Raw genomic sequence first — 11,092 nt, 5'->3', positions numbered from 1 at the left:
GTGGTCATTATGCCTTTAATGCACTATAATATTCATTTGCCGTAAAATCTATAAATTAATTTTAATAGGGCTAGTCAACAGTCGTTTCGCAGGTGTTCCAAGAGAGCCATCAGTACAGTGTAAATGTTGGCAACCTGCGTGAAAGAAACAGGAAGCCTTCCTGACGTAAATAATTAATTAAAAGGAGAGGTTTGCAACGTCATTAATGACCTATATGCACTTCTGCGTCTTAAAACTGAATTGTAAATAACAAATCAATTACACTGCAGCTCAATATAGATATTCTTTCATCTATTTGGTCTTGCCAAGAAAATTACTAGATATCACATCATTGTCAATGAAATTATTAGCAAAATCCATTGAAGTGGCAGTAACGACCATGATGTAGACAGCATAACCTACTGAATGAGACAAGTAACATAATAAATATTAATCCATGAGACCACATCCTTTTTAAATAAACATGCCACAAAAAGGTGTGGAAATTACAGTATTACAGTCAGAATTTTTGTTTCTTTTATTTTAGAAAATGTCCTTTTTAAAGTGTGGCATTTCAAGTCACATTTTGTTTAAAATACAGAAAATACAGACACTTGTAGAACATGGATACAGCAAAAAGGAAAAAAAATGACAGAAAATAAAGCTAACAAGCCTTTCTGACTGCTTGAGTTTTTTTTCTTTTTGAAGAAAATGGAATTGAAGGCAAAGGGAGAAGGGATGAAAAAGAAGCTGATGGAAGAGTTCAGGTGGGGGGGGAGAATGAAACAAGTTAGTTAAGGAAACTATGGATGCTTTATGGTTCATGTTTAAATTATCTTTATAAAGTCTAATTTAAGATTTACTCTTTCCTCGTTCTTTTTTGTCTTTTTCTTAAATGTTTTTTGATCTTCCGGACCCAGGGGCCCTCAGCGCTCCTCCTCATGGTCTTGGGACTGAGGGCAAGGAATGCCGACCTCATCTGGCAGTGGGACCAAACTGCCCGCGTCGCCTTCCCCAGTCGACCCACGCAGGCGACTCAAGAAGATAAAGTGGAGTCCTTCTGTGTTTGCTGTGCTTGTGAACGTTGCATGGACTTCTGACTTTCCACATCTCTAAAATGTTTCTCAACCTACAAGGAGAAGATCATGTTTGAGATACATTAACACAATTTGGATCATCCATTTGAAGTTGGTGCACACACACACATCCCGATGACAAAATCAATACATTTTCAACCCATCGTAAACTGCTGTCAGTAACACTTCATTAATACAACCCAATTGCTGCATTCTCTAGTTTGAGCACCTACAGACAGCTCTAGACAGGACTATCCACAACACAAGAAACAGACAACTCTGCGGGCCTGGATACTTACTATTTTGCGTACATGACTTAAAGCGCTTCCCTCTTTGCCTTTGCAATTCTCAACCTGGTAAGGCGGCGAGATTACGACGTCGTCCATCACAATGATGTTCTTCTCCTGCCATTTACAGTCTTTGATGCTTCAACGAGAAGAAACCATTAGAAAGAGACCTGAAACATCTGACAGCTGCCGTCTCCTTTAAACACCGCCACTCGACATGCATATTTACAGTCGGGTCTTTTGCAAAGCTTGCTTTAGAAACCTCAAAAACATATATCAATCCAAAATAAACCATGACTTTTATGGGAGGCCCTTAGTCAGGCTACTGACAGTTATGTACCATTGGTGGAAATGCTTACGTTTTGTGAATAGTCTGGAATAGCTGTTGGCCTTCCACAGAAACCCCAGCACTGATTGCATAGGCTTGGGACAGCTTGTCTTCCTTTTCCGTCCTTGCCCGATTGGCAAGCTTTGAGGAGATGAAAAAGAGAAAGGTTTTAAGATCTAGGGGTATTCCAACGAGACAGTGTCAATTCACCACAAACAGAACACCACTGTTAAGCAATTGTGAACTGAAGTACATACGACAGAGTACCGTGTCCTAACTCACACCCTCTTTCCTTGCACCCTCCCACCTCGCGTTAGTCCCATCACACCTAAGCCGACTCACTAGCCGCAATCACAATAACAAACCAGAACAAAAAGGCGCACAATGTGGCTGAAGATCTCCAGTGGAGGTAGTGTAGACAAGAGACGTTTTCAACCCCTCTCCAAGTGCCTTGGTCAACTCCTACCAGTTGGGACCACTTTGGTTATGTTTAAATGACCCGGCAGAGCGAGTTCGAGACAATTCCTGTTCTATGAGATGTGTTCTAGTGGGCGACTTTGCACATGCAAGGTGGACGTCGGGGAATGGAAATGGCTTTACCTTGCTAACATTCAGAGATGCTAGAGGAGGAGGAGTTTCAGTGCGATCGTTTATTATGTCCACTTCAGAAACATACGCTAAGTTGATCAGGATGACGTCATGGAGGTTCGGCTTTCCACTGGAAGGAGCGCATTCTGGAAGGATCTGAAGTCAAGGTGAACATCCAAATACACACTGGCACCTGACATCACAGAAAACTGTGTTTTCCACAATGATCACATTGTGGAAACCCTTTCCTCTGTTACCTACCATTAAGAAAGACAACGCATGCAGCAACCAGCAGTCACAACCAGGGTCAATGCTGCCACCTATTGTAACCATGGATAAGCAAAGCACCAATAGAGCACCATATTGCCTATATCTATTTCTAATATATTTAGAAGTGCTGTTTTTCTCTTCTGTTGCTTTTGATAACAGCATGCTAAATTAATAAAAAGTTGAATGAGTAGCTCAGGCCTAGTTTATGAAATACATTGATTACGAATCAGGAAAAGGAAACATTGAAAGGTTAGCGTTGATCTGCCCAGAAACATCCATTTACACACAATTGATAAAGTGCACCTGTACCTTACAAGTCCCGGAGAACAGACGGTGAGATCTGGACAAAATCTAAGCTTATGCATGCAGAGTACCTTAAAATTCTAATTGACAATCACATGGGATTTACTGCCATGACAGTCCAATGAATGAGTGACACCCTAATCTTGATGGACATTTTTTTTTTATGAAACTTGTTAACAGGTCTAATTCTATTTGAACTAATATGCAAGGGCAGGTTTGTCTGCATAAACGAATAATCACTTATTGCTAGGTAGTTTTACTTAATTACATACATGTCAGAAGATGGTTGTCTTCCATCACGAGACTCGGGACAAAGAATACTAGTAAAGCTATAGCTTGCCACCATAGATGGCTTGAATGTTAACCGTTCCAAATGAATTATTTTACTGCTTGATTAAACCATAGGCCTAGCTATTGTAATAGCAGCTCCTAAATATCTGCTAGCTAGCTAACTAACGACTACTGTAGCTAGCGAAAAAAAAAACGACTGCCCATCTGTATAGCTAGCAAATTCTCAAAGTTTAAGGAGCTACCACAATACATACACGTAGCTTGCATCAACTGATTATGTGACAGACATGACTTAAAACCTAAATGTCACTGTGACACTTGTCTGTGGCTTTAGGCAGCTAGCTAGCCAGTTTGCTGTTAGCAGCAAGTCCGTGAAACTGCCATGATGCCATTTACTACAGGGTTCTGCCAAATAATGATCCTAGCCGAGGACTAGCAATACAATGTGGAATCTCAACACATGGAAGCCTGAAACTAAGGTTTTAGTACATTTACAACGACGTATACCCATTTATGGATCATCTGAAAACCTTATGGCTCAACGGCAATTGAAATTGACGATTAAAAAATATTTCAATGGGACAAAGATAGCTCTACAACTCGGCTACTGCCAATTACGCCTGCGCGGATCACTATTTGACATATTTCGGTTGGCTACCCTACAGGGCCTTCCAGCCAGAGACAAGAGGCCGAAGATTCAATAGCTCTCAAACACTGAGAAAGGATACTCAAAGTCAACATCTTGGACTGGTAGTCAAAAGCCACCACCTCTCCTTGCAGACGCTGGCCCAAACAGGTGAGGCAAGAGACATGGCTCCCGACGCTGAAATACTCCCCCGGTCCAGGAGCCGCCATCTTCTCCGCCAGGAAACCGGAGCGCCAGCTTTACGTAAAAGTACGTGACTGCGTCATTTAGATGACAATGGGGCGTGTCGAATATTCACTCATTCATATTTTATTCATTCACTGAGCAAGATTCTTGTACATGGCAACCAACACGACTGGGCCTATGTCAGCTATGTGTGGGCTACAACATGAGGATGGGGTTACAAATTAATGTTTTTGTTTTTAGTTTGACTGTCAATTTCAAAAGTTATGAAACCCAAAGCGTTAAATGTTTTTCAGTCTTTAATCAATGCAGACCTTGAACAATGCCATGTTAAAAATGATCAATGATCAATGATCAAATCACAAATAACCTTGCACAAAAAGCAAATAAAAAACAAACAGTTAATCACACTTCATTTTAAATAGACAGTCCAACTACCAGTGAATGTATTTCAACACTGAATCTAACCATACCTTAATCCTAGTTGGTCCCAATCTTCATCCAAAAACGATATTCACCCTTCCCTGTTACACTTGTATTTTTTTCTATAATTATTATGCCTGAAACAATCCTTAAATATCACATAAACTCACAGTTTTGAAACTCACTGCTGTCAGTCTCATTATGCATGCATCAAGTCAGTATTTCAGTATTAAGGAAGTTCTTGATGTGTGTGCTGTGGGGCAGGTTTAGAGAAGACTCAAGTCAAGGCTCCCAGGTCTCATAGCTCAGCACTAATCATCTTCCTGTCTCCATGTCAACCCTACTTTGCATATAGTTGCACGACAGAGTATAACAGGAAATGAGAGAGGCACATGAGAAGACCCATGTAGTGGATGATAGTGGAGTCTAACTGGACCTCAGGTACTGGTGTTATTTAGAAGAAGGGCATTGTATTATACAGGAGACAATGAAGGATAGTCTGAATTTGTATTCGAAGCTGAAGTAAATGGAAGATTCCACCCTCTCACTGATGCCCTGACCTCCACTGAAATCAGTTGGTTCCTCTAAATTCCGAACCGAAGGTACAATCCGTCATTAGTTACATCTTGAATGTAAATATTGAGTGTCTAATGATTTAAATAATGTCAGTTTGTGAGTTGTATCTGACAATAGACTTCCTGTCCAGTGATGAAAGTCATATTACAGGCGTTCATATCATGTGTCATTGTCTATCTACTCTCTTAATCTTTGGATCTAGGTTTTTGTATCATTGTCTCTGTCAAGTTACTCAAATCCTTAACAAAGCATCATGTACCATCAGTTGTTGAATCTAATGACTGTTATGAGTACTGTAAGCACGAAAGTTCCATTCACTTGGTTTTCAGCATTGAGATAGACAGTAATTGCCATTTTCAATTGCATGAAAAAACGTTTTTCAAGCCTTACATAACCATATTCTCCATCCTATCATGGGAAACTGAGACTGCAACCGAGTAATGTTTACCTCAGGATTGTGCAGGTTTCCTGTTCTGTGGGCACAGTCTTGTTTGAGTGTATGGCAGAACATTTGCAGGTGCCTTTGCATTGTTGCAGGTTGCATGAACTGAAGTCTATATCATATTCTGGCCAGCCTGCCTTCCTTTTGTAGATACTGTCAGGCAGAAGTTACAAATGCTGCTATAAAAATAAAAAGTGGAAGTTGGTGATAACAAGCAGATGCACATTGAATGTCACAAAGTTGACTTCTTCAACCTCTTCATTAGTTCTTCCTTCAAATAACATGAAATGATTACTGTCATGAGTAACAGGTCGCAAACCAAACACATTCTGATAGAATTTAATACAACCGAATCCTGTGACTCTGGCTCAGAAATGTGTTTTGATATGAAATCAAATACATACACATCTTCCATGTAGCTCACTAAGTGTTTCCTCTGTTTCCTGCTCTCCAATGACCATTCTTTCGTGCTAACTGTTTCCCACACAGACCCGACAGTGGCTGCATGGAAAAGATGAACCTTGTATTGGTGGATTATGAATTTGAGTACATTGCACGAAATGGGAGGCAGGTGTCCATTAAACCCAATGAGAGGTACATCCTGGTTACCAAAACCAACGAAATCTGGTGGCATGTTCGCAAGGACCTCCAGACAAAGCCCTTTTACATTCCTGCCAAGTATGTGAGAGAGCTCCCTTCAGCTGCTCAGTCACTCATAGACTCTACCGCTAAAAGCCAGACATCCTCTGACCTATTGTCTGGTGGAGAACCAGAAAATAAACCATGCGCAAGGTCAGCTAGTACAAGGGTTCAGGCATTTACGGATGATTCTCTCACAATGTCCACGTTTGGTTGCCCTGGAGAATGCAATGGCATTAAGACATCGGATCACACACAGCCTGTGCTTGAACAACTGGCGTCAGCCAAATCCAGGGATGTCCAACATCATCCGAAGAGATACAGTGTGGCTGCAGGTTTCTCCTTCACTTCAGAACCTTCTGGAGTCAGTGACTCACAGCAACCCTACCGGTCACCTCATATTGTATGCAAAGACCCAAGTGAAGTTCCCCAAACCCCTCAGTCAGTTAGCAAACCCCTTTTGATCGTGGAACCGGGAAGTTCTGAAGGGTATACGACACAGGGAGATCCTAGTGGGCAGCCCTCCGAATACCAAGATTCAGACATCTATGAGACCATATCAGATAGAAAACCCCCAGAGCTGATGGATCTTCCACCTCCAGTGTTTCCTACATCTCTGGCTTCAACTGGAACCGAAGTGTTCCGGCAGCTGAGCGAGTTTCAAAGCATTACTCCTGCCACAGTACCCCTTCTAAAAACACAGGTAAGATTATCACTATTCGGTGCATTTCTTGCATACATGCATACCATTCACATTTTATTGATCTTAGAGTCTGTTTTTGAATAGTTATCATTGTCCCTGTTGATGTTATTATAATATGGCACCAGAGGGTGCTATTTAGTCATTTTGACTCTCCCTGTTATTTTGCAACCCTATGAAAAATGTGTATACACAGTGTATATGTGTAGTATAACTATATTTATAGTTTTCCTTATATCAATCAGTTGTATCAAAAGAGAGACCTCCAGTATCAGACACTCATTGATGGATTGGGGAGAAGGTATTTGCATCCTTATTATCACCCCTTTTAAGCCACAGAAACATATAAGCCACATTTTAGCTTTACATGTAAGGGAATACTTGAATTGCTGAGTTGAATACAAAAGTTATTGGTTGTGCTAGATAAATATGAAAACACCTAAATATCAATTGTCCCTTATTGTGAAGTTTTAAGAATCTCTGGGCCAACAACAATGTGTGTAAAAACAAAAGATGAAAAACATAAATAGAACGGGAGAGAGGGGAACTACCATCATAGCCTCCATTACGCTAGACTCACTGGTGTTTATTTACAGATAGGAAAGGTCTGATATTTTCCCTGATTCACAGAACAACCCAAATAGTTAAGGAGAAAAAGGATGAGTTGTACTTCTGTCAGGTGATGTGTTCAGCATGGCTCTGGAAAAAAGAAGCCCCAACTAACCATATCACATTGGGGAAACTGTAGGAGCAATTGTAATTATATGAGGCAAAAGATGCTTTGAGTGAGGCTTGTGATCTGGATTAAAGATGTATGTCGCTTGTGTGATTTAGCCTGTATTATGTGAATTGAAAGGTATGTACTTATGTATGACAGTCACTGAAAGCCACACTGTTGTTACAGTATCTGCAACATCACTTTTTTAGAGATGAATACAGAGAAGTTCTTGTTAATCTAATAGACAAATTCCTAAAATTGCCATTTGAGATATCTGGACACCATGGTGGAGCGGTTCCAGCTCATCTACGTATGAATGCCCTGTCGTCCTTTTGTGCTTGCCAGGCAAGAGTGCCCCTTGAATACTGCACATAGTGCAGCTGGTGTTCACTCAGACCGTGGAATTTACAAAAGGCTCTAAAACAAGGCTCAGAGGGACTCGTTTGTTGGTGTGTATGGATTTTATTGTGGTCTACTTTGCACATGCGAGCACATTACAAAGTTTTCAGAAAAATCCCAAACTATTTACCTTGATGTAACATTTTGGAAAACTTTCAGGCCAGTGGAACCTTGATGAGCCCAACAAAACAGGTTTTAAACAGGTTTCACCCGCTGATGCGAGTCGACACAGAAATGAAGGAGTTAATCTGAATCTTCAACCACTCCCAAACGACTGACTCCAGCTGCTACCTGGTTGCCAGAGCACCAATGACGTCGAGCATGTTATGTCTGCGCAGAGAAACAAAACCATGGCAAATGCCTTATGAAGTTTTGCTAACGAAAGCGTTGTTTTTTCACCATAGCAAAAAAATTAAAAGGGAGAAACCTGAGACATCTACAGCTGCCTTTCACCTGTTACAAGGTAAAGTGAGTGACGTCAGGCCGAACATTTACAAACTTTATTTCGGCCAGGGCTTTATTGATATTTTAGCGATATTAGTTAGTGCTCATTTCAATTCAGTCTTGAGTTTGACTCAGCTAGGGGCTTTGAAAATGACGTAAGAAGAGCACGTTAAATCGTCAAATGTGTATTATTAATAATAATAATAATAATAAGCGTTTTATTAATCGTATAACTGTATTTTAACTTACTTAAATCGGGACTGGTTACTTCCTGTTCTCTTGGGAATTTGCGGTCTTTTATTTCTTTTAACTGTCAGGATAGAGCTGAGCCTTATTTGGACGTGCCAGGACCCTTCAAGTGGAGCCCTGCTTCCCTACAATGGAGGGGAGGTCTCCATGGTGATGTGTGGGGGTTTAACTAAGAGGCACAGTGTGGGTCCGTCCTACAATGTCTTTACTAGTAGTTATTCCATATATACGTCACTCTATCTAGTGTGCATGTACATGGCACAGTTGTTCTCTGAAGCCCCCTAGGTGTGTTTGACTCGACTAATGTCTAGCATTGGAGTTGTAACCACTGGTGATTGAAAAGCCCCTAGATATGGCATCCTCAGATTTAGGCTGTTCTGGTCTTCCTGGCATTGAACACCACCGTGTATTATGAAATGAATGAACGGCACCTAATTGTGTTCCTTAATCCTTGACAAATCTGTAAATTGCCAAATTCCTGAGACTAATTGTGTCAGACTACCAATTTAAAACAGAGGTTGTACAGTGTCATACTGAGTGACACAAGATATCCATGTTTTCTGGATCCTTAATGATCTGCCATGTGCTACAAATTCCTGAGAAAGGCAAAAAAAAATTGAGCCCTGGAAAGTGAGTGCTGACAACAGATTGTAGTCGTTGTATTTGACTTTGAACTGGTAAATCGTTTTTCTATAAACATTATTTCTACCTCTACTCAACTTATATGCTTTTTGATTGGATTGCAAACAATTTGATAGGAGTGACATGCATCTGTTGTATGTGCATTCTGTTCTGTTCTGTTCTGCCATGCTGTAATCAGACGAGGCTCTAGAGAGACACGGTCCTTGGTGACATCAGAGGAGCAAGCAACTCCTATGGAGTTTATAACCAAATCAGGTGCTGGGAAACTGCTCAAACAGGTCGTTTGAGAGCTTGTGGCAGTTGCAACACAGAGGCTCTCTGTTGGAGGCGCTCTGATGGAACACGACAGTTTCATCGATTGACAGGTGAGTTGCGTGGCATGTTATCTACTTGGTTCCCCCTCAGCGCTGTGTGCTTCGCATCTTCAAAGCTTTTGGCTGCTGTGGAATCTGTGCGGACATGGGATGTGGTGTAGCTTCATGAAGCTAGTTGCAGTAATGAATTAGAAGTGGAATAATCATGCTACTGCTTGAAGGTCTATTATATTATATGTTAAAATGTCATAGGTGTTAACTTGTTCTGAGTACTTATATGTCATGTTATGCCAGGTTGCTTTGCGTTGTCTTGTCCTAAGAATGTCAGTGCCCAGTCTGACCCTGTGCTGGTCTGTGCGGTCTGACAATAAAAGACATGAACTTGAACTCTTGAACTTGAAATTGGAAAACACGTCATTCAGCAAGGCTCTGATCTGACACCAGGTGTGTGTTGGTGGAGGTTCTCTGATGTCTTCTGCTCATCCCCTGACGAGACACATCCACACTGACTGTGCTATTACGTACATTGAAGTATTTTACATACCATTGACAGTAGGAGGTGGAAAGCCTACATTTTTCCAAGGTGCTCGACAGTTTTGTTACGTCCCGCATGTCTCCTTGTACATCTGAGAAACTTCTGACTGTCTCAAGTGTTATTAGAAGATTATTATCATTTTGCATTGAGTGTCCAAGATTGGTTTTCCTTTCTATTTTCATAAAACACTTCACATTTAGAGCCAAATAGTTTGACACTGATCTTTTTTTGAAGGATTGGACTATGGATGTGATTCATGTCCTTAAAGACTGAGAGCTCTTATGGTCTGTTGATATTAGATTAGCAACTTGGAATGCAGAAAAGTGTGAAAACAGAAGCCCAAGGTAAGTATGGAATAAGTAGAATTCCTCTGGATGCATTCTCTGGGGTATTACTCGATTCTGGGCCATGAGGAGTTATGTAATAGGGGGTGGAGCCTGACTCATTCAATAGCCCGACTGTGTGTTTTGTGGCGTGATTTGGGCCCCAATTGGCTCCCCCATTGTTTGATTGGATGGTTGCTAATGTGGTTAAGTAATCAACTAGAGTTTTGGTCTATGCAGTGGGGGATGTCTATTCCTTTTCGAGTGATAGGCTTCAAAATGGAAGACAACTATAGATTAAGAAATATCTGTAATGTTTTAATTTAATCCTGTTAATTATGTCACAAGCAATTTAAATCAAGAAATTGTCAGGGAACTGTACATATTTGCAAACTAAGTAAGTGTGTAAGTAAGTCCTTGATAGATAATATGACTGGTGCACTGACGTGTACACAGCTAATGTTAGAAACGAACTGGGTTAGTTTTGTACTGGGTGTCTGAGCTTGTCTTGGCGCCCCAGCCTCCAGCTAGTGAGTCAGGGTGAACAGTACCTCAAGAGAGTGCTATTCATGAAAGTCTGTACCTCCACCCCTTTTAATTTCAGATCCGATACTCAATAAGAACTTACCCACAGATGTCACCAGATGTAAGCATTTTAGTTTTTGGTCTTTTGTTTCACCTGTGTGTAGAGAAATCTCCACTTCAGTTTAGTTCCGTCTCTTTAGATGAATCCAGTA

The 11,092-nt window shown here is 40.9% G+C and overlaps 2 protein-coding genes across 2 annotated transcripts; one reads left to right on the top strand and one right to left on the bottom strand.

Moving 5' to 3' along the window:
- Nucleotides 1-502: 502 nt before the first annotated feature.
- On the bottom strand, nucleotides 503-4,029 carry lsm12b (LSM12 homolog b). Its single transcript, XM_047033121.1, has 5 exons — nucleotides 3,851-4,029; nucleotides 2,271-2,404; nucleotides 1,702-1,811; nucleotides 1,355-1,481; nucleotides 503-1,108 (listed from the first exon to the last, which is right to left on the bottom strand). Exons 1-5 carry the CDS (start codon nucleotides 3,975-3,977, stop codon nucleotides 1,016-1,018), a joined length of 591 nt encoding a protein of 196 aa, XP_046889077.1. The 5' UTR covers nucleotides 3,978-4,029; the 3' UTR covers nucleotides 503-1,015.
- A 608-nt stretch (nucleotides 4,030-4,637) lies between these two features.
- LOC124476092 lies at nucleotides 4,638-8,279 on the top strand. The gene is made up of 5 exons (XM_047033101.1): nucleotides 4,638-4,976; nucleotides 5,882-6,734; nucleotides 6,977-7,032; nucleotides 7,795-7,898; nucleotides 8,008-8,279. Exons 2-4 carry the CDS (start codon nucleotides 5,898-5,900, stop codon nucleotides 7,868-7,870), a joined length of 969 nt encoding a protein of 322 aa, XP_046889057.1. The 5' UTR covers nucleotides 4,638-4,976; nucleotides 5,882-5,897; the 3' UTR covers nucleotides 7,871-7,898; nucleotides 8,008-8,279.
- Nucleotides 8,280-11,092: the final 2,813 nt, after the last annotated feature.

This window comes from Hypomesus transpacificus, chromosome 13, assembly GCF_021917145.1.
Source record: "Hypomesus transpacificus isolate Combined female chromosome 13, fHypTra1, whole genome shotgun sequence".
In the NCBI taxonomy this organism is placed as follows: Eukaryota; Metazoa; Chordata; class Actinopteri; order Osmeriformes; family Osmeridae; genus Hypomesus; species Hypomesus transpacificus.
The sequence above is the reverse complement of the archived record's forward strand: the minus strand, read 5'-3'. Positions and strand labels throughout refer to the sequence as shown.